This window comes from Natator depressus, chromosome 14 (genome assembly GCF_965152275.1).
Source record: "Natator depressus isolate rNatDep1 chromosome 14, rNatDep2.hap1, whole genome shotgun sequence".
Lineage (NCBI taxonomy): Eukaryota > Metazoa > Chordata > Testudines > Cheloniidae > Natator > Natator depressus.
Genome location: NC_134247.1, coordinates 39,235,919 through 39,259,283, shown reverse-complemented (window position 1 = coordinate 39,259,283; position 23,365 = coordinate 39,235,919). Strand labels below are relative to the sequence as shown.

The 23,365-nt window shown below is 54.7% G+C and overlaps 2 protein-coding genes across 2 annotated transcripts in view; one reads left to right on the top strand and one right to left on the bottom strand.

The window, feature by feature from the left end:
* Positions 1 to 23,365, top strand: part of LOC141998581 (uncharacterized) — a 97,594-nt gene that overhangs the window by 16,796 nt on the left and 57,433 nt on the right. Inside the window, exons 6-7 of the mRNA XM_074971452.1 lie at positions 17,804 to 17,920; positions 18,069 to 18,662. Coding sequence (XP_074827553.1) covers positions 17,804 to 17,920; positions 18,069 to 18,662 — 711 coding nt within the window. The remainder of the gene's footprint in view (positions 1 to 17,803; positions 17,921 to 18,068; positions 18,663 to 23,365) is intronic.
* On the bottom strand, positions 2,821 to 12,003 carry LOC141998498 (class I histocompatibility antigen, F10 alpha chain-like). Its single transcript, XM_074971363.1, has 7 exons — positions 11,683 to 12,003; positions 9,376 to 9,636; positions 7,345 to 7,620; positions 5,008 to 5,286; positions 4,438 to 4,554; positions 4,073 to 4,105; positions 2,821 to 3,525 (listed from the first exon to the last, which is right to left on the bottom strand). The coding sequence occupies exons 1-7, from the start codon at positions 11,831 to 11,833 to the stop codon at positions 3,452 to 3,454; spliced, it is 1,191 nt and encodes a 396-aa protein (XP_074827464.1). The 5' UTR covers positions 11,834 to 12,003; the 3' UTR covers positions 2,821 to 3,451.

Below are 23,365 nucleotides of genomic sequence, written 5' to 3'. Positions count from 1 at the left end.
CTCCAAAAGAAAGTAACCCCACAGTGGGCATCAGAGACGCCTCCATTTCCTCATTTCCACACACATCAGGGGCATTTGGCTCCAAGGACCCAGCTGCCCATCACTCGGGTAAGGATCCAGCAGCAGCCGAGCATCAGCTGGTCAGTGACCCTCTAGCTCTGCCTGGCCGAAGCAAACCACAGACAAAGGAGCAGAAGCCCTGATCAGTCCCTCCTCCCTGCTGCAGCCCTGGCTGCTGAGCTGATGGGGCACAGGTGGGGGAACGGAGAGAGAGAAACTCCTCCAGAGGCTCCCTGTGCCTGGCTAAAGTTCCCCCCTCTCCCTTCCCCTCCCAGCCGTGATCCCCGTGCCATGGAGATGAGGAGAAGGACTGTCATAACCATACAGCTAAGGGTAGCCTAGAATTCCTCCTTACCTGTAAGGGGTTAAAAAGCTTAAATAACCTGGCTGGCACCTGACCAAAAAAACCAATAAGGGGAGAAGATACTTTCAAATCTGAGGGGAGAGAAGGCTTTTTTGTCTGTGTGATGCCTCTGCTGGAGACACATCAAGGAAGCAAGCAATCCAATGCCTTTAGAGTTAGTAAGTAATTTAGCTAGAAAATGCATTCGATTTTCTTTTGTTTTTGGCTTGTGAAATTCTCTTTGCTGGAGGGAATGTGCATTCCTGTTTTGGGGTTTTTTTTTGTAACTTTAAGGTTTTGCCTAGAAGGGGATTCTTTATGTTTTGAAGCTAATTGCCTGTGAGATTATCTTCCATCCTAATCTTACAAGACTAGTTTGTTTTGTTCTTCTAATAAAGTTCTGTTGTTTTTAAGAAAGTCTGATTGGGGTTTTTAGGGTCCTAAAAACCCAAGGTTGGTCAGTGCTCATCTTGTTTATTCTCAAGCCTCCCCAGGAAAGGGGTGTAAGGCTTGGGGGGATATTTTGGGGGAACAGGAACTCCACAGACATGCTGCTTTGACAAGGAGCTGCACGCTGTCCTCTGCGGTGATGCCGTGCCACCCCCGAGACCCAGGGGTACTGGAGGAGGTGGAGTCATGGGCCACCACAGGCAACCTTGAGGATGAGAATGGGAGACAGGCGAACAGGGGATCGATTTTCAGATTCAGGGCTTAAATTCAGCTGGTAAATATTTTCAACCCCCCTGGAGTTTTTATAGCATATTGGAGGAGGGCATGGGGGGCTCTGGCAAATACTCTATAAGAATTTAAGCCCTGATCAGATTAAACCGTCTAATCTGTAATGGAATGAGACTAATAAAGAAATAACACCACCTTCATTCTGGGGTTTACATACACACTAACTCCTCACTTAAAGTCGTGCCCAGCTGTGGCCTACCTTATGCTCCCGGGCAGCCTCCTCTGTGGGGACCACCCTGTGAGCGCGGTGAGCCTGGGACTCTCTGCAGATCACACAGATGAGCATTTGGTCCTGGTTACAGAAGAGTTTGAAAGGCTCCTGGTGCACATTGCACAAATCTCCTCCTGCTGCTGCTGGGACATTCAGCTGCTTGGCGATTTCTACAAAGTTCCCCAGTTGTCTGTCCCGCCTTGGGGTCCTCTGGGGAAAGGCCTCGCTGCACTGAGGACAGGAGATGTCTGTATTCGGTCCCTCCCAGAACTCGGTGATGCAGGCTTGGCAGAAACTGTGCCCGCAATCTAAAAACACGGGATCCTTAAAAAAACCTCAGGCAGATGGAGCAAGTAGCTTCCTCTCAGAGGCCCTTCAAAGGATTCACGGCTGCAGCCATGGCTTTTTGCAGACAGTGTAACAGGGTAAGTTTCATTTCCTGCCAGACCCAGCAAGCAGCCTTGTAAAGCAGATTGTTAATGTTATGTTGTTACCTTGCTGATCAATTAGAGCACATGCTCGTTTAAAGTTGCGCAATGCTCCCTTATAACGTCCTTTGGCAGCCACCTGCTTTGTCCACTGCTTGCAGGAAGAGCAGCCCGTTGCAGCTAGCTGGTGGGGGCTTGGAACCAGGGTGGACCGGCAGCCCCCCTAAGTTCCCAGTGTGGCAGCCGCCCAGCAGGCTATCAATTGCCAGCAGTCCAGCTGTCCCTCCTTCCACTGCCATATGCTACTCCTGCCCTCTGCCTTGGAGCTGCTCCCCAGAGCCTCCTGCTTGCTGTGCCGAGGGAGGGGAGGGGAGGGGGGACTAATGTCAGGGTGTCCCCCTGCACCCCACTTACCCCATCTCCATAGAATGGGTGTGTGGTGGTGGGGGAGACACGACAGGGCTCAGGATGGAGGGAGCTTCCTGGCTGCAGCTCCCATCTCAACTTGCCAATCTCCTTAAAAAGGCAATGTACTGAGAGTGGGGTCAGAGTACTTAAAGGGGCAAAGTGCATCTCTCTCACACACACACACACACACGGTGTGTGTCTCTGTCTGCCATGCTGTCTCCCTTCCCTCCATTGGTGCTGCCTTGTAGAGTGTGAGGCTACATTAACAGCAATGTGTTAACCCTTGAGGGCTCAGCCGAGTGCTAGTTCATCATTTAGCAGTAAGGCATTCCCTGGGAAATATCCCTTCCTCTTCCACCCTCTAACTTCACCACCTCAACCAAGCTTCACAATCATCATAGCTGTGAACAGTATTAAATTGTTTGTTTAAAACGTATAGTGTGTGTGTGTGTATACAGTCTTTTGTCTGGTGAAAATAATTTCCCTGGAACCTCACCCCCCCCCCCCCATTTACATTCATTCTTATGGGGAAACTGGATTCGCTTAACATCGTTTCGCTTACAGTCGCATTTTTCAGGAACATAACTACAATGTTAAGCGAGGAGTTACTACACTCGCCCCGAGGTTTAATGCTGTAGAACACATTTTCCAATCACAAAGGTACTTTATTTGTGTCCAAATTTAAAACAGAAATGTCACACTCGTAGCAAATGGTGACAGGAATGCCCCCGTCTGTCATAATGCGCTGCCCCTGGACCAGAGCATGAGGAAAGGGAGAGGTAGCACTACTGTGATTGGGGAACCCCCATCATCGCACTTTGTTACCCAAAAATCCACGCAGTCTGCAGGTCTGTAGGTATCTGAGACATTGGAGGTCGTGTGTCAGTCCCCAGAAATCATTGCTTAAAAATGAAAAGCCAGCAAAAAGTTAGAACTGGAAAAGAAATAGGGAAAAACCCGTTCCACATCCCCTCAGCCACAGCCAGAGAGGGATAGATCCTCATCTTTCCGCAAGTCCTGCTCCATACAGAGACGCTAGCCAACCACCGTCTGATATCTGGAGACTCAGTGGCTCAGTTTGGAGCAAATTTTTGTGTGTCAGAAAAGCTGGTGGCATCTCAGACTGGAGCTCGATGAGAGCAAAGAGTCTTCTTCCTACAAACCACAATTTTTGCATTCAGTTTTTTCAAGCGGGCCCATTTGCCTCACAGATGGAGGTGGCATCCCATAATTCCTCACTGAATGGCCAGGGCCACTCTGAACCTAGCTCCGGGCTCCCATGCTCTGGATGTCTGTTCCCGATGAAGACCTGGAAGCAGAAACTTCTCCAATTTTTGCTGCGGTACAGAGAGAGAAGACACTTGTTTAGAGGTGGCTTTACCTGTTGGGAACCCCAGCTAGGGAAGGAGGATGGGAATTCAGCTGTGGGTTTCCCCCTGCCATGCCCCCTCATGGACCCCAAACTAAGCTCTGCACAGAAACCCCTGGTCCTGACAATGGGCAGGCCTCCAGGAGAGAGCATAACAACCCTACGCACCATCTCCCGGGGCTCCAGGTACAGGCCTGCACTCCTGTCCCTAGAGTCATGCTAAGGGGCACCCAGTGCGTGCTGGGATGCTGGCCAAGGTTTGCTCTGGGGGGTGACCTTTGGATGCTGTTTCCGCTCTTTGGGGTTCCCCGGGTTTTGAGCGAAGGCAGCGCGTGTGTCAGAGATTCCTGGGGAGCCAGGGAAGGGTGATGGCTGGGGACGGCCCCGCAGATTTCCACAGGCCCAAGAATTGTCAGGCCTAGAGTAAACAGCAATCGGTGCTCGTCTCCAGTCACTACTCCCCTCCCCCTATGATGCACTGGAGCATCTGGGCCCCATACCCCGGATTTACTCACTGGCTGCCAGAGCGTAGCTGGGTCTCCATGGACCTGAAACACAAGCAGAGAATGAGGATCAGTGCAGGGGAGCAGGGTAACCCCTCCCCCATGGTGACCCCAACTCCCCCTTCCCCACACACAAGGCTCCCCGTGACCCCGACTGCACCTCGCCGAGGCCAGCCCTACCCCAGTGACCCCCCCACAATAAGATGCCCAGTCAACAACAGAGCCCACTCTGCCCCCAGCGGGACCAGGCTACTGTGATCAGCACTGCCCCACCTCTCCTTGGGGGTGGGAGGACCCATTCACCCTTGGCTGGCTGGGCTGCCCCATTCCCGAGCCGCCCCCGCATACATCCCAGCTCCACAGGGACCAGCTGTTACCTGCTGATTTTCTCCTCCACAGGGTAACGCTGGCTCCTACGGCTCCAGCCAGAACCAGCGCAGCCAGGGCGATGGAGGCCAGGACCCAGAGGGGCAGGGGGCCCTTCTTCCCAGGGGCTGTGGGACGGAGAAGGACTCAGGTCAGCGAGGGGAGCACCCACTGGGCCATCCTCCTGGGTCAGCCACAGGCCTTTGCCTTGAACCTCTCCCCAAGGGCCTATGCAGAGACCTGGCCTCCAGAGGAGAGGAAAGTCCGAGGCAGGAGGTGGACAGGGATGGGGCACAAGACCAAGCACTCTGCCGGGCACTGCCAGCCATACACACCACACAGTAGCTGGGCCTTTCACTTGTAATAACATCAGCCTGTGGAACTCACCGTCACTGGATGCCACCATGGCCAGAAAATCAGATTCTCTGAAGGATCGGCCATTTCTGTGGATCACACAAATCCCCAGACTAGAAGAGTTCACACTAATGATGGGCAAGGATATTGACCCTTCTGCTACAGGGGCTCACCCCATCTCTGAAACTCCAAGAGGGCTGTGCCCCCGCCATTCGCCCCACCCTTACCCCAGACAAGCGCAGGCTCTGCCAGGCTGCTGTGCTCTACCCGGCAGGCATAGCGGTGCCTGTCCTCCTCCTGCAGGGAGATCTCAAGAGACGACTGCATGTAGTAGGTGCCGTCAGCGTTGGGCAGGATCCCGCTGGACTCTTTCTCCACCAGGATGTCTTTTCCATCCCGCATCCAGGAGATGTGGATGGGACGGGGGTAAGAACCCCTGGTGTGGCAGGAGAGGGTGATGGAGCCGTCGGGGGCATCTCTGCGGGAAACTGAGACCTTGGGGGGCACTGGGAGGAGACACAGGGCGTTAGCCAGACGCCAGGGGCTGGGACCATGTAACAGAACAGGTAAAGGCCCTGCAGCGTGTCTGATAGACTAAGGTCAGAAGAGACCATTGTGGTCACCTAGTCTGACCTCCTGCACATTGCAGGCCACAGAACCTCACCCACCTGCTCCTGGAACCGCCCCCTAACCTCTGCCTGAGCGACTGGAGTCCTCAAATCATGATTTAAAGATTTCAAGTTACAGAGGATTCACCACTGACACTAGTTTAAAGCAGCAGTGACTCGTGCCCCATGCTGCAGAGGAAGGCAACAACCCCACCCTCCAAGGTCTCTGCCAGTCTGTTCTGGCGGAAAATTCCTTCCTGACCCCAAATCTGGTGATTAATTAGACCCTGAGTATGTGGGTGAGACCCACCAGCCAGATACCTGGGAATTAATTCTCTGTAGCAACTCATAGCCCTCCCCATCTAATGTCCTGTCTCTGGCCATTGGGGATTTTTGCTACTGGCAGTCGCCAATGGGCCACACATCATCGTAGGTGGACCCATCATACGCTCCTTGATTAGGCTAAACAAGCCAACCTCTTTGCGTCTCCTCTCATAAGATAGAGCTCTCCATTCCTCAGATCATCCTAGTAGCCCTTCTCTGCACCTGTTCCAGTTTGAATTCAGGTAGTATTCACATGTGAGAGAGACCTGGTCTGCACCCATTTGCACTGATTTGTAAATGGAGTTAGTTAATCTGGTGTCAATCCCCTCTGTTCTAATCCTTTCTCATATTGGTGTAGCTGAACTGGGTAGTTACCAGCAGAAGCCTGGGCCCAGGTCTCCTTCACTGCGCACGCTCCTGCACTGTCACCCAGCTACATCCAGGCAGGTTTTCACTGGGCCCTCCAAACACGCACGTGCGATTTAGGGGGCTAAGGGCCAGTTGGATTTCCAACCCCCCTCGGTGCCTAACCCCGGTGATTTCACAGGGAGTCAGGCGCCTCCCTTTGGAAATCCCAGCAGGCCCCTCTCTGCATCCTTGGGCACTTCAATCCCGCTGCCACACTGCCCCGAGTCCCTGGCCCTTTCCACACCTCTGCCCTCGACTGAGGAGGTGCTAGCACTGGGCAAAAGAAACTCAAGACAAATGTTTTTTCTTTGTCGAATGACAAAATGCATCCCCCGCCCCATTCCCAGTCTGCTGCCTTCACACGCACAGATGGCTGGGCCTTTTCTGGCTCAAACTTGCCAAAATTAATCAACTCACAACCCAGGGCTGAAACGGTTCAGCCAAAAAAGGAGACGTTGGAGGGAGCTGGAAGCCAACAGGAAAGGGCTTGCAGAATGGAGACACCCAGGCAGCCAGAACTGCTAGCATCAGCTAATAATCTGTCTGCACTGGTAACAATTGAGAACAACCCGCAGTTCTCGACAAGCTTGCCATTGCTCCATCTCCATGCACTTTACAAAAAACGGTCAGCTTCATTATCCGCAATGTACAGATGAGAAAACTGAGGCACAGAGAGGGGTTGTGACTGGCCCAAGGTGACCCAGCAGGCCAGGGACAGAGCTGGAATAGAACACAGGTGCGCTTCATCACAGTCCATCTGCCCAGCCACACCACCCTTTCTGGAGATACCCAAGCATAGGTGTCGGCTCTGTGGGTGCTCTGGGGCTGGAGCACCGACAGGAAAAAACATGGTGGGTGCTCAGCACCCACCAGCAGCCCTCCCGATCAGCGCCTCCCCCTCCTCCACAACGCCATCTGCCCGCCACGATCAGCTGTTCTGTGTCATGCAGGAGAATCACAGGGGGAGGGGGAGGAGCGAGGGGGCGGTGCACGAGGGGGAAGGGGGCGGATCAGGGTGGGGAGAGGCAGAGGGGTTGGAGTGGGGGCGGAACGGGTGTGGGAAGAGGTGGGGCAGGAAGGGGTGGAGTGGGGGGAGGGCCTGGGGCAGAGTGGGGGTCAAGCATCCCCTGGAGCATTGGAAAGTCGGCACCTCTGTACCTAAGTCCCACTGGTGTGACTGTGCCCCTCCCGCACCCCCTGCTAGCTCCTTGCAGGCTCACTCACCCTGCTGCCGCAGGACCCCACTCCCCTGCTGCACCAGGCTCTGCAGGGTGTCCAGACACTCTTGTTTCAGGTACCACCGGACGTACTGAGTCCACGTCTTGCCCGTCTCCCAGCTCTGCTTCTGAGGGAAGGCCGGCTGCTCGGCCGCGACCCACGTCCCCGTCTGGTCGTCAAAGCTGATGAAGTCCCTCCCATCGTAGGCGTACTGGAACCTCGGGTCCACGAGGGCCTGGCCGCTCAGAGCGCAGCCCACGTGAACTTGCTCGGTGTGAAACCCTGGAGGCGGGGGAGGGAGAGAGTTCAGACCGGGCACTGAGATCTGGGAAACGTGTCCATAGGGTGGGGTGGGGTCAGTGGGGCGCTCGGCTGAAGCAGTGACACTGGCGCTTTGCCATCTCTGACCGGTGCTGAGCGAGCGACCAGTTCCAGAGGACGCTGAGAAGCAGGAGGGTTCAGAGCAGAACCATGAGAAGGACTGAAGTGTTGGAATCCTGCCAGACAGTTACTCAGCTCCTGGCGTCTCTCCAACAGTGAGCACAGGGCTCCGTGTCTGCCACGGAAAGTCATGGAATCCGTGACTTTCCGCAACTTCTGTGACTTCTACAGTGGCCAGTGTGGCTGACCCCAGGGCCGCCCAAGCAGCTGGGTCTGGGGCCCCAGGGACAGCCACACCGGCCGCTGCTGGAGTGGCTCTGCAGCCAGCTGCTCGGGCAGCCCCGGGACCAGCCGCAGCGGTCCTGGGAATGGCTGGAGCAGCAGCTGCTCAGTGGCCCCCAGCAGCTCATGCTGCTGACTCCACCCCCCCCACCAGCAGCACCCCTCCGCCGCAAGATTTAGTCAGGGGTATTTATAGTGTAAGTCATGGACAAGTCATGGGCCATGAATTTTTGTTTACTGCCCGTGATCTGTCCACGATTTTTACTAAAAATACCCATGACTAAATCATAGCCTTAAACATAAAAGGTGCCATACTGGGCAAGACCAAGGTCTCCAACTGTAGCCAATACCAGAGATTCAAGGAAAGTTTTCAGAACAAGGCAACTTTGGAGTGATCCACCCCTGCCTTCCCCTCCCAGCTTCCGATAGTTGAAGGCTTAGGGTCGCCCCAAGCATAGGGTTACATCCCTGCCCGTCCTGGCTACTAGCCATTGATGGATCCTATCTTCCAGGAACTCATCTAATTCTTTTTTCAACCCAATTATACTTTTGCCTTCACATCATCCCCTGGCAAGGAGTTCCACAGGCTGACTGTGTGTCATGTGAGAAAGTACTTAGTCTTGTTTGCATTAGACCTGCTACCTATTAAATTAATTGGGTGACCCCTGTTTTTTATTATGGGAAAAGGTAAAGAACTCTTTTCTATTCACTTTCTCCACACCCGTCATGATTTTATAGACCTCTGTCATATCTCCCCTTGCTCATCCCTTTTCTAGACTCATCAGCCCTAATCTTTTTAGTCACCTGGAAGCCATTCCATACCCTTGATCATCTTTGTTGCTCTTCTCTGAAGCATTTCCAGTTCAATTCTACGCTTTTTGAGCTGGGGTGACCACAACTGCACACAATATTCTAGGCACGGGCATACAACTGATTTATATTGAGGCATTATGGTATTTTCGGTTTTATTTTCTATCCCTTTCCTAATGGTTCCTTACACGTTTAGCCTTGGAAAAGGCTGTATCTGCACAATTATAATTTTTTGTGAGAAAGTTGCAATTTTGCCAGAAAACATTGGTTTTGTGTTGGGGAAATTGAAAGGGAAGATCCCACAGCTGCCCGGATATCTGCCAGGGATTCTCCCAAGATGGAATCTCTGAAAAATTTCCTTCCCAGGAAAACCGCCCATTTCTGACTTTTCCTTCCGATCGGGAATGAAAACACTTCTGGGAATACCAAATTTTCTGTCGGAAGAAAATTCCTTTTTCCAGCCAGCTCTGATGTGGGCAGTGAGGCTCCGATCCCCCAATGGGAGTGATTCTGAGCGGGCAGCTCTCTTGTGTCCATTCATAACAATACCTCTCAGACACTCACCGCCCGTCTGGTTGTGCAGCTGCATCCACCATCTGGTATGACCTTTAGAGCCCTCCTCGTACCTCCAGAACTTCTGGGTCTTTTCCTGGAGATAGTCAGAGCCCACGGCCTGAGCCACCCACTCCTGGGTGGGTCTGACCTCTCGCGTGTCACTGCTGTAGTACGCAATCTTAACATCATCCAGCTTGGCGATCATGAAGTACTGATTGGTCCCCTCTTCGTCAATGACTCCTGTGACTAGTATATTCAGGCTGTGGTGCCCTAAAGTAACAGGAGAGAGGTTGAGTTAACCAGAGGCTTCCTCCCTTGCTCAGGGGACAAGAGGGTCACCCAGTGGGGACCAGCAGACTTCCCTCCCTCAAGCCCATCCTGGGCAAGGGACAAGCTGGGATCCATCAGTAACTCACACGGCACTGTGCCGAGGGGGGATCAGGAAGGATGATCTCTCAGCCTGCGCCTCTGAAAGTCAGCGGCTTGATTAGGGGAGTCAATTGGCGGGGGGCGGCTAACTGCCCCCTGTAGAGCTCCTCGCATGGCCAAATGCCCTGAGGATGGGAGGGGCGGATGGGCAAACTGCTTACAGCGGAACCTGGGGCGTCTGTGGCCTGTGTGCATGTCTGTGGTGTGCATGTAGGGCGTTATTTGGTGTTTACTGATTTTCACCCAATTTTGGCTCACTCAGGTACACAGAAGTACTGATTAGGGCAAGAAAATCCAGCCCGTGACAGGAGGTCGATGCGTTTCTGTTAACAATAAATTAGTCTAAGTGTAAAGGGGAGGCTGTCTGTTAACGTCAGGCAATAGAGAGAAGATACAAACACACACGCACAGAAACCAGGGCCGGCCTTAGGGGTGGGCCACCTGGGTGACTGTCCAGGGGCGCTGGTGGGCCAGGGCGTGCTGTGCAGCAGCGCAGAGGTGCACGCTGCTGGAGTAGAGTCAGAAACTGCTCCCACCTGGCAGGGGAGCACTGAGGGGGGCGCCCAGCAGTAGCGTAGCTGATGGGGGAGCGGGGCAGCGGCCGCTCCCCCACTGAGCACAAGTGGCGCCTGGTCAATGTCTTGGCGCCTTTTAAACTTTCCCCTGTTGAGGAAATTTTCCTGCTGCGGCGCTTTTAGTCACCCGGCGGCGCTCCGGGTCTTCGGCGGCGGGACCTTCAGTGCCACCGAAGACACCCGGTGCGAGTGAGGGAGCGCCACCGGGTGAGTAAAAGCGCCGCAGTGGGTGGCACCTTCTTTATTGGATGGCTCCCCCTGTTCCCTCCACCTGGCTACGCGGCTGGCGCCCAGATTTCTCCCTGCTCCCTCCCAGCAAAGAACATGGGGGGGCATGAGTGGTGATGCACAGATACTGCTTCCCCCCACTCCATATGTTCCTCCATGCCCCTAGGGGGCTGTGGGGTGGGGGAGAGCAATACCAAGTGCTCCATGCATCCAGGTCACTTTCTCCCCCCTCACTGGGGGTTGTGCTGCGAGGCATCAGGAGCTGTTGCTTTCCTGTGCTGACACAGCCCAGGTGGGGAAAAGTGACCGGGATGCAGGGAGCCCTTATGTCGCTCTTCGCTCCCCGCCTCACAGCCCCCTAGGGGTGCATGGAGAAGCAGTGTTTGAGTGGGGGGGAGTGAGCAGCAATGCCAGCTGCTCCATGCATCCAGATCAGGTTCCCCACGCGGGTGCAGGAGGGGCGTTAGGGGTGAAGGGGGCACAGTGCAGCAGTTGGGGGCTCAGGGAGCCGGGGGCACCAAAATACAAGTTTGCCCAGGGCGCCATTTCCCCTAAGGCGGGCCCTGAACACACCCCTACATGTGCATACCCCTCAATGCAGATCATGAAATAACCCACCGTATGAGGCTCCTTTGACTTTCAATACTCAGATTTCCCCCTTTGTTGCTTTCCCCCCGTCCCCCCCAGTCCTCACCCCGATACTGACCCAGAAGGTGGGAAGTTCGTATTTGGCACTGGTTTGCACCCCCTTTTGTATGTGACAGGGATAAACTCCCAGGAAAACTCACACGAAATAAAATCTGAAGACCAAGAGCTTTGGGCGTGTGAGTGTGTGTGTGGGGGGGGGGCGGAAATGTGCGCACACGCCCCTCCCCAGGGCCCAAACAGGCCAGGCCTGCAGGGAGGGGGGCTTGGCAGTGGGGCTCTGCTAGGGCGCGCCCGCTATTATGGCAGCGGGCCCTGCGAGACCCCCGGGACCCCAGTCTCTTCCCCCCCTGCGGAAGCGGCCCAGGCTGCGCACCCCGGCGTTGAGAGCGAGACGCGCGGTGCCTTACAGCGGCCCCCCAGCCCCACCTCTACTCACCGGCGGCCGCAGCCAGCGCCGCCCCGCAGAGCGCCAGGAGCAGCCCCCGCCAGCGCATGGCTCCTGCGCCGCACCAGGGAGCAGGTGCGATCGCCCAGCTAGCCCTTTGTCCCAGCCTCCAATCAGCACGCAGGCAGCGGCCGCTCGTCATCGGTATCCGGGCAGAAGTGGTTGTGCCAGGTTAACTGTGGGGCCACGCCCCGTGTCCCCCGGGCTGGCTGCAAGCGCGCAGGGGCAGGGCGGCTGGGCAGGGCCTGGCTGCGCAGAGGAGACCGGCTGGTTGAGCCCAGCAAAGCGCAAGCGGAGAGGGGCTGGAATTCGTTCTCCAGGGTTGTCAACTTTCTGAAAAACAGAGCCTCCCCCGCCCCACTTCTTCCCCGAAGCCCCGCCCTTGCTCCGCCTCTTCTCTGAAACCACGCCCCCACCCCACTTCTTCCCCTAAGCCCCGCCCCTACCCCGCCTCTTCTCTGAAACCACGCCCCCACTCCCCACTTCTTCCCGAAGCCCCGCCCCTACCCCGCCTCTTCCCCGAAGCCACGCCCCTCCACTCCCCCTTCCTCCTCCCTGGTTCCTTTCCACCTCCCTGTCCCACAGGAGGGCTCCCTCTATTCAAGGGCTGGGGCAGGAGCTGCAGCCCATTGCACGGAGCCTGTCTGCCCATGACATACAGGTAGGAGGCAGTCCTGGCAGAGCAGAGGCTAGTGCAGATTGATAACCCCGTGTCTCCCCACTCCTACCTGTGGTAACTGGACTTTTGGTACATTTGACTGGACACTGGACAGGTCCCCTTTCGACTGGACTTGCCAGTTGAAAACTGGACATCTGTCAACACTAGTCAGGACATCGGGGTGCAGCTACCAGGGCGGGAGACAAGCAGCTGGCACTGAAGGACCATGTGGGCACAAGCACAAATGTGGCTAAAGTGGCCAGGAACCAATTCCTGCTGGAAATGAGAAAAAGGTTTATAACCATCCGAGGGGCAAGACTGGAGCAGCCCCCAGTAGGAACTGGGGGTGGGGGTGGGGAATGACTTAATTCAGAGCAAGCTGGACAAATGTATCAGTGGGGTTGTATGGCAGGGTGATACGAGTGGTGTGGGGCAGGGCTCAGCAGCTCTGGGGCTCATGTCCTGTTTACAGCTTATGTTCCTAACGCACATGCTTCAGGGCTTCAGCCAGCCACCAGCAGGGGTCAGGAAGGGATCCTCTCCCTCCCCGAAATGTGCTCTGGGGTTTGTTTGTGTTTTATCTTCTTCCTCTGAAGCATCAGGGGTGGCCATGGCTGGACATGGAACCCTGGCAGAGGGAGCATTAGCATTGTCTTGCTGAGGTGCGTTGCTGGCTGATCCTTACTCAAATGCATAGGCACTGGCTGCACCGGTGCTCCAGGGCTGGAGCACATAAGGAAAAAATAGTGGGTGCTCACCACCCACCGGCAGCCCCATAGATCAGCACCTCTCCCTCCCCCAGCACCTCCCGACTGCTGCCAATCAGCTGTTCAGTGGTGGGCAGGAGGCACTGGGGGGAAGGGGAAAGAGTGGCGGGCGGGGGAGGTAGGGCAGGGGCGGGAATAGGCGAAGCAGGGGTGGTGGGGGGTCGAGAAGCCCTGGAGAAATCAGAAAGTTGGTGTCTCTGACCAGAGAGGAGCAGGCCAGGGACTTGAGGTGGAGGCAGAGCAGCAGCAGTGCTGAGGCAGAGGGGAGCTGGAGCTGGAGCAGTCCAGAGCTAGGTGCGATGAACAGCTGGGGAGTGCGAGGGGGGACCCTGGGCAGAGGGCCCAGTGCAGGGAGATGCCGCCAGCCAAGAGGCCTTGCAGGCTGGATTTGGAATGGGATCATAACCCCAGTGGGGGGCGGGGGCTTGACGCTGGAAAGAAGGGCCCTGCCACCTTGAGCCTGAGGGCGTGGGGCCACCGCCAGAGCACGTGTCCAACCCGCAGCATCCCTGCAGTACCGCCAGGGCCCGGGCAGGAGGCCTGGGACATGTGAGGAACAGACTGTGAACTGCCCTTACATTCCAGAGACACTGTTTGTGGTTCCCCCATGCCACGGAGCAAGGTGACATGTTTTCCTTTCACCCTTCCCATTTTTTCCTTCAATTTTTTAAATTAGTTGCTGTTTAATAAATTGTATTTGTTCTGAACTCTATGCAATGAGTCAGAAAAGAGGTCAGGGAAGCATCAAAAGCGAAGAGAATACCCTGGAGTGGTAACACCCTAGCCCTTCTCCTCAGTGATCACAAGAAGATTGGGGAGTGAGCCCCTCGGGGATCCTGAGCCCAACCTTGTTGGGGTTACAGGGAGAAGACTAGAGTGGAAGGGGAGTCCTCGAGGTCATGCAGGCCTCTGGGTAAAGGGAATGGGAGTGAGGACTCAGATCCTTTCGTTAGCCAATTCCACCAGGGCCATGTACAAGCCAGGAAAGTTTCCCACAATAGTGGGACCATTCCCACGCTTACCTCTGTGCATATTTATTGGTTTTTCCTAAAGTTAATTAAGTATTTTATGGAAAAGTGTCAGAGCGGCCACCAGTGAGAGCTGCTGGCCGCATTCTGAGGCCACCAGAAATTTAGTCATGAGAACCCCTGGGCTAGATGATGATGATGGTCCCTTCTGACCTTAAAGTCTATGAGTGTAACAGAAGCCAGAAACAAAGAGGCAAAGCGCAGTGCGAGGGATATTGCTATGACCCAGGAGCAGCTGGGATGCGGCTCTGGGAGCAATCGCTGGGGTCAGTCCTGGCATCAGGAAGTGAATTGTAGCCGCTGCGGTGACTCTGGGTCCCAGGCTCCTAGCAAGATCCCTGAGCCCCAGAGGCGGCAGCTGGGACCCCAGAGCCCTGGCTGCAGCCGGGAGAGGGGAATCTCCAGCAGGGCTCTTCCCGCTGCTCCCCAGGAGCCTCTCCCAGGGCAGAGCCCCCAGCCTGGCCAGGGCCCCATTCCCAGCCTGGCCCCTTTCCCGGGGGGCCCCGCTTGGATGGAAGGTAAGAGAGACACCCCCCCCCCACCGCCGGGCTGCAGGGGGTGGGTTTGGCCCTAGGCTGCTCCCAGCAGAGCTGGCTGCGATTCCCTGTCCTCGGCCCAGGAAAACTGCCACCAGCTCCCAGTGTGTGCAGGGCAGGGGGAGCCAGCCCATGCCATGCTGGGGGCTGGGACAGATACACATGGGAGCCAGAGGGGGGGTGAGCTGGAAGGGGGCTCAAGAGGGGCAGGGTGTAGATAAGGGAGGATTGAGGTGGTGAAGGGGGATGCAGGGGACAGGATGGGATGGGGGGCAGGGGGTGGCTGAAGGGAGCATGGGGGGATGCAGGAGAATCTGGGGAGACTTCTGGGGCAGATGGGAACAGGGCTGCAATAGAAAGAAACTCTGAGTGGGGGGCACTGCGAAGGAAAGGAGGGATGTGGGGTGGGGACGCTGGGGGAAACCGTGACTGCAAGAGCAGACTGGCTGGGGAAGGAGGAGAAACAGGGTAGAGGTCTGGGATAATGAGAGGGAGAGATACAAGGGCAGCTCCCCCACCCCATGGGGCAGGAGAGGGGGAGGGGCTGCCCCACCCACCAGCCAGAGAGGAAATATTTTACCCCAAATACTCATTGAAGCTTAGGGGGTAGGTGGAGGCATCCACCTAAGGGCTCAGAAGTTACAAGGCAAATATCCAGTTTCAGAGTAACAGCCATGTTAGTCTGTATTCGCAAAAAGAAAAGGAGGACTTGTGGCACCTTAGAGACTAACCAATTTATTTGAGCATAAGCTTTTGTGAGCTACAGCTCACTTCATCGGATGCGCTGTAGCTCACGAAAGCTTATGCTCAAATAAATTGGTTAGTCTCTAAGGTGCCACAAGTCCTCCTTTTCTTTTTAAGGCAAATATCCAGACACCCTCCCTGCACACACACCCACAGACACCCTGCTCCCAATTTATGATTTTCAGACACACTCATGATTTTGGGGTCTGTCTCCTGAGTGTTGGGGGCTGCCCAGGACTCTGGTCTGATTTCCGGGCAGGATTCAGATCTCGGCCACGCTGACCGGAGTCACTGCTGGCTCTGGCAGGGGGGAGCGCGGATGGGCCGATGGGATCAGCCTCTGCCTGCCTGTCCCTGGGGGCTGCAGGGGCAGGACAGGGAGGCTCAGTCATTAGCTGAGGACTCCGGTTATTGCTCAGGGAGAGGAGGCGGCTGGTGCGTGTCTCTCTCTGCTCCTGATATTAGAGCCCTTGAATTGAGCTCCCTGGGTCAGACACTGCTGCCTCCTCTACCTGAGAGCCCAGACTGTGAAACTGCTGCTCCCCAGCGGGGTCTGTGCTTCATTAACCCAACCTCTCTGCCCAGCCCAGGTGGACACTTTCTCCAGAGTCTGGAGCCACCCTCTGGGGTAACCCAAGTGCTGCCCACATCGGAGCCGGAGCCTGCAGGTGACTGGGAGAGACCCGGGGGACAGGGCTGGGCCGGGCAGGAAAGTGACTCTGCACAAAGGGCCCCTTTCAGGGACCTGCTGGTGAGTTTGTACCAGAGGGGGACAGGCTCCCCTGTGTCTGTGGGTCCCAGAGCTGCTGCCCTCAGTGACACAGCCAGGCTCACACTGGAGAGCAAACGCCCCTGGGAACGGGACAGTCCCCAGTTCTTCTAGGCAGAGGGGAGAGGGAAGGAGACAGGAAGGGGAATGGTGAGACCGAAAGGGGCAGCAGGAGCCAGAAGTGGGGAGGGAGGTTCCCAGCTCCCAGACCCACCCGGATCCATTCCCTGCATCCCCCTGAGCAGCCTGACTCTCCTGGGAACAAGGGGAGGAGCTGACAGAGTAAAAACCAGATCCTGCCTCTGCCTAGCCCCTGCGCTGCCGGGGGGACACGCTGCCCTCTGTGGGGGATTCCCCCTGATATTGGCACCAAGTGGCTCCTTTGATTCTGCTCTTTTCTAACATTTGTTCAGTGCTGGTGGGAGGGGCCGGGTCTGTGTTGTAATAAAGTGACTGAGGGTTTTCCCAGCGTGGCAGAGTCCAGAGCGTCTGTCTGCAGGGAGGGAGCCTGGGGGGAATCGGGGTGTGAAATGGACTCAAGCCCCTTCTGAAACCTCCCCCTGTCGCCCCTCTCACCCTGACAGGCTGAGGAATCACATCCACGTTTCGCTCCAGACCGTCCCAGGGGACAGGGAAGGGAAATGGCTGTGATGGAGCCAGCTCAGGTTGGGGATTTTCAGGGAGCTGCGGGGGGTTGGTGTAGAGGGGAAAGGGACAGCGTGTGATAAACCTGCTGGGACACATTCAACTTGGAGCCTGATTTTCTGAACAGGCCCATTGGCGGGTGGGAGGAAGGGGGGACATTCCCCCATTTCTGAAACAGGAAACACCCCCCTGGGCAGGGCTGGGAAAACTGACCAGACTCCCAGTGCTGGAGCCTGACCCACTGGCCAGAGGCTGCTGTGAAATACGAAGGGAAGCTGTCGGGATTCCTGTCCCTGTCCCCGGTTCAGAGCTCTGCTTCCCGTGTCAGCCTGTGGCTGGCAGGCGAGTGGGAAATGAGAAGACCCTGCACTGCTCCGTGTGCTGGGGGGGGACAAGGAGCTCTCACCTTCTCTCACCCCCTGAAGCCTCCTGGCTGCTCTGAGCAGGATGAGGGTGGGATTCCGCTTTTCTGGCCTCCTCCCCCATGAATACTGAGATTGTGGCAGCAGGTGCTGAGTGGGGGACTCTTGTTTCAGATGCTGGTGACCTTCGAAGAGGTGACTGTGTATTTCACCCAGGGGCAGGGGGCTCTGCTGGACCCCGGTCAGAGAGCCCTCTACCGGGATGTCATGCAGGAGAACTATGAAACAGTGACTTCGCTGGGTAAAGGATTCCTGTTTCCTCACCTATTAGAAGCCATGGGGTCTGCCTGTCTGAATCTGGTCAGGTTCTTCCCTGGTCAGTTGTATTAGGGGAGGAGGGTCGCGTAGTGCACAGCTCCAGTGTGAGAGAGACTTGCATCTCCATACGCCATTCAAGGGAACAAGGGAGTCAGAAATGTAATGGATATGCTAATTCACCCCATCTCTCCAGCTGTCAAGTCACAATGAAGAGAAACCCTAGAAATGCCTTGACTGTGGGAAAAGATTCCGTTTCAGTGCAAACCTTCTTACATATTGGAGAACCCACACAGGAGAGAAGTCCTATAAATGCTTAGACTGTGGGAAAAGCTTAAGTGAGAAGTTAAACTTTATTAAGCACCCAAGACTGCACACAGGAGAGAAACCCTATAAATACCTTGAGTGTGGAATAAGTTTAAGCAAATTTCATCCCTTATTCAACATGGACGAATCCACATGGGAGAGAGACCCTATAAATGCCACGAGTGTGGGGAAGGTTTTATTGAAAGTTCATCCCATTCTAAAATGGAAGAATCCACACAGGTGAAAGATCCTATAAATGCCTTGAATGTGGAAAAAGTTTAAGTTTGAAATCAACCATTAATACACATCAGAAAACTCTCACAGGAGAGAAACCCCATAAATGCTGGGACTATGGGAAAAGATTCATTCAAAAGTCACAACTTACTGGACACCAGAGAGTGCACACAGGAGAGAGACACTTTAAATGCCTTGAGTGTGGGAAAAGTTTTATTCTGAACTCAAACCTTATTGAACATAAGAGAATCCACACAGGAGAGAGACCCTATGGATGCCTTGAGTGTGGGAAAGGCTTTATCGCAAGATCAGCCCTTTCTACACATACGAGAATCCACACAGGAGAAAGACCCTACAAATGCCCTGAGTGTGGGAAAAGTTTCAAATTGAAATCAGCCCTAAATAAACATCAGAAAAGCCACACGGGAGAGAAAACCCATAAATGCTTGCAGTGTGGGAAAACTTTCAGTCTGCGCTCATACCTTACTAAACATGGGAAAATCCACACAGGAGAGAGACATTATAAATGCCTAGACTGTGGGAAAAACTTCAATAAGAGCTCAGAGCTCACCAAACATCAGAGAATCCACAAGGCTGAGAGACCCTAGGAATAGCTTGACCGAAGGAAAAGATTCAATTTGACTTCACACTTCAGTGAGCCACGCAACACAGAGGCCTTGAATGTGGGGGAAGCTTCATTTGGTGCTCCCGGAGTATCAGGCATCCGCAAATCCTCTGAGATGTTCTCAGCATGGAAAATGCTCCAAGTTCTACAAACACCACATTGGACATCAGAGACTCCTCCACACAGCAGGGAAATTCTCTCAGGGCCCTGACTGGGTCTGGCCATGGTGACAAACCCATTTCCTCATTCCCACACACATCAGGGGCATTTGGCTCCCAAGGATCCAGCTGCCCAGTGCTGGGGTGAGGACACAGCAGCAGCCGAGCAGCAGCTAGTCAGTGACCCTCTGGCTCTGCCTGGTCTAAGCAAACCCCAGGCAGAGGAGGAGAAGCCCCCATCAGCCCCTCCTCCCTCCTGCAGCCCTGGTTGCTGAGCTGATGGGCCACAGGGCGGGGAAGTGAGAGAGAGAAACTCCTCCAGATACTCCCTCTGCCTGACTGAAGTTCCCCCCTCTCCCTTCCCCTCCCAGCTGGGATCCCCCTGCCATGGAGATGAGGAGAATGACACTTGGGCCTTCACTCTAGACACTTGTCCCCATCCCCCATTTTCTACCAGCCCTGGGCTGGGCTCCCCCACTTACCTGGGGCTGTTCCATGAAGAGTGAGTGTCCCTGGCAGCTGGTAACTCCTCCTCTCCCCAAATCTCCCAGGGCGCCGGGCTCTGGGGATCAAACATTAAGGGACCAGGGTGATGGGTTATGGGGAGGAAACTGGGTATTGAATGGTCAAGGCTGGTGGAGCTGGGAAATGGGGAGCTGGGTGCTGGGGCTATTGAGTGTTTGGGGATCATGAGATAAGAGGCGAGGGAGAGCACAGGGGTAGAGAGGTGCTCCCTCTCATCACTCTCCCGCTCTGCTCCTTCTCCCTGCCCCCTCTGCATTCAAACAGCACCATTAGGAGAGACTGATTCCCACAGGGCCTTTTGTTGGAAGTCTGGATTTCCCACCTCTGCTACTGCAGCATCAGCCTCTGAGAGGGAAGCAGTGTTGCCTAGTGGATAGATCACTGGCCTGGGACTCCGGAGATCTAAACTCTGTTCCCAACTCTGCCAGCAGCTTGCGGGGTGACCTGAGACAAAACTGCATCTTCCAGAGAGGGAATAAATGGGGAGTGATAATATCAGCCTCCGAGTGTCTATCTAGGGCAGGAAAAGTGGTTGGGATTAGCTAGTGCATCTCCTTTGTGTCTCCATCTGTTTTTCTAGTCTAGACTGACCCTGAGCTTCCCCTTTGGAGTGAGATTGTCTCATTCCCAGACATCCTCACATTTCTTCTGGTTAGACTGAAAAGCACACTGGCTTGTTCCGGAAGCTGCAGGCAGGGACTTTCTTCCTAGACCAGAAGATCACCATGGGGAAGTCGAAATCCCCATTGTGATCCTGAGAGACCCTGCCTACCCCTTTATGCCGTGGCTTGTGAAGCCATACACAGGGAATCTTGACAGCAGCAAGGAGTGGTTCAACAACGGACTGAGCAAGTGCAGAATGACTGTTGAGAGTGCTTTTGGCCATTTAAAGGCCTGCTGGCGCTGCCTATATGGGAGGCTGGACCTACCCAATGACAATATTCCTATGCTTATAGCCGCGTGCTGTACGCTTCATAATATTTGTGAAGGGAAGGGTGAAAGGTGCACTTAGGGCTGGACCACTGGGGCTCAGTGCCTGGCAGCTGAATTTGAACAGTCAGACACCAGGGCTATTAGAGGGGCACAGCATGGGGCCATAAGGATCAGGGATGACTCGAGACAGCAATTTTAAGCTGAAAGCTAATAATGTCTGTTGCTATGCTCAGGAGTTCAATGCTTGTAATGCTAGTAGGTAATCTGGATTGGTGTGGACGATGCACTGTGATGGTTTAATAAAATTGCCTGTTGCTTTGCAGGGCTATGTTTGCTTTCAGTTAATAGAATAAAGATTGTTTTCAAACCAAAACTACTCTTTTATTAAACAACAGCAACTGGAGGAGAGAGACAACCAAAAGCCTCATCAGCACTGTAGGGGATGGGGGAAGTGAAGGTCCCAGGAGGAGGTAGGGTCCCGGGACGGTTAAAGATTTGTGTATGTCCAGGAATCATATGCAGCCTTGTCCACTGGAGTAGAGTGCAGCAGGTACTGTACTTCAGCAGAGCTAAACTGCAGAGTAATGGGTGTTAAGTGCAGTGGGTACTGGGTGTCCTCAGGGTGGACTGTGAGGGGGCAGGTACGGAATGCAGTGGGTAGTGACTGGAGCCAGGATGTTGATAAGAGTGCATTGGCGGTGTCGGGAGAGAGGGGCACTTGCTGTCCCGCCACTCCTTCAATTCTTGTTTTTTGACCGCGGAGTGCTGCATAACTCCATGGGGAAAGTCCTCTCTAGTTTTTCGTGGCCGCTTTCTAATCCTGCGCAGCCATTCAGCTGGCGATAACAAAGAGGGAGGCTGGGCTCTCAAGGTCAGATCTGTGAAGCCAAAATGTAACATTGTACAGATGCACTATTGTTTGCAACATACAGAGCACTGAATCAGTGTTTTAAAACACCACTTCTATTCAAATACCTATCACTAACTGGCTGACCCCAGGCAAGTACACATGAGCCACAAGACCCCTAAAATGGTGAGTAACCACAGGGGAATTCAATGTTCCAGAACACTAATGTGCACTGGGCATGTGGCTCTTGGGGAGAGCCAGCAATGTAGGGCGGGCAGCATTACAATCATTACTGTCCTCACATTTTCCACAGCCTGTGTTCATTATGAAAGATATCTCGCTGCTGAGGGTGAGCAGGGAATCAAGGGAGGGTCTTCTCCAACCCTGTGGCTTCCACCCTGGCCCTTATGCGGCTCGTCTATGTGCAGCAACGGTCCCCTCCCTGCCCAGCAATGGCCGAGTGGTGCGGGAACGTTACCCTTAATGGGGCAAGAAACAAAGCAGCTCTGCCAAAAAACCTGTGGCAATGGATTGCCCAGTATTACTCCACGAGAGTTTCATGGAGATCTCTGAGGCAGATTCCCATGAAGTGTGGGAGTCCATCAACACCGTTCTGCCGCTCTTCCTAGGCATGTGGTGATAAGCGCATCGCACAGATGCAAGGCAGCCTTCTGCATATCTCTCCCGCAAGCTCAGCACACAGACACAAGACGGCCTTCTCCAGCCCTCCTCCCCTCCAACAACTCACTTCAGCGATTCCCAAAATCAAAGCCACTTACCAGGGGCCTCCTGTCCTGTTTCTGCTTTGCCAAACTCCGACTGCTGTGACTGGGTAGCCTCCTCCTGGGTAGAGAAGAGCTCCTGGCTGCATGCATCTGTGAACACAAAGTCATCCTCTGTCTCTGGGTCCCCCTCCCCCTCCATATCCCCATCCACGATTTCCTCCTTCTGGTTCAGTCCACTCTCAATTGTCCCCTGAGCCACCGAAGTATCCACGGTGGTTTCTGTGGTGGAGGTGGGGTCACCGCCGAGTGTCATATCCAGCTCTGTGTAGTACCGGCAGCTCGTGGGCACAGCAACGGAGCGGCAGTTTGCCTCCCGCTCCTTGAGGTAGGCGTTCCGCAGCTCCTTCACTTTGACCCTGCACTGCAATGTGTCCCGATCATGGCCCCTTTCCATCATGAAGCGTGATATCTGTCCGAAGGTATCATAATTCCTACAGCTGGAGCGGAGCAGAGACTGGGCAGTCTCCTCTCCCCAAATGCCGATGAGATCCAGCAGCTCGGCATTGCTCCAAGCGGGGGATCACCTGGTGCGTGGAGTAGGCCTGGTCACTTGCAAAGAGGTGCTGAGACCTCTTTGCATCACTGAGCAAACAGGAAGGAGACTTTCAAAATTCCCAAGGAATTTAGAGCTTGGGGCTGACGGTTGGTCACCTGAGGGCAGGACAGTAGAGTTCAAACCGATGACCAGAGAGGCGAGAACAGGCGTTGTGGGACACCTCCCAGAGGCCAATCGCAGCGCCGTAATCGACCAGGGTGTCTACACTGGCACCGCAGCACTGTAGCCCTGGCGCAGGAAGCTGAACGCCTCTCATCGGGGGTGGTTTTCATACAGCAGTACAACTGCGCAGTTTCTGCACACAAAGTGGCTTGGCAGTGTGTGCACCTCAGGAGTTTCACCGCAGAAAGCTGTTTGATTGTGCAGAAACTTACCAGTGTAGACAGAGCCTCAGTGCTCACTTCAGCAAAGGTCAGTTTCTTGCTCTTCTAGCTCTCGTGCCCCAGCCCCCAACCTCAAGATTTTTGATTACATGCTGCTGGCAATACTGCCTTGGCAGTGATCAGTTCCTGTTTTCAGGCCTGGCTTCTCCAGCAAAGGCTCGAAGGACCTAAACATAAAAATGAACGTTCTAATTTGTCTCTTTAGTTCACCCCTGACTCTGCGGGGGGGGGGGGGGGGAGGGGGGCTGTGCTCATTTGCTGCTTGGGCCTACAGCCTGGCTCCATGTGCATTCCCACACCTTGCCGCCTTTGTCTATTTCCTTTTCTGTTAACCATGCTAAATTAGGGTGCTTTCCATGGGTAGCGGATAGAGATTTAAGGTCTGAATTCTCAGTGGCACAGTCCCGCCAATCCCAAACCTTTAAAAATCATGAGTCAGGACCCCAGAATTACGTGATTGCCTTTTATGAGACATAAAAATAATAATAAATGTTGAGT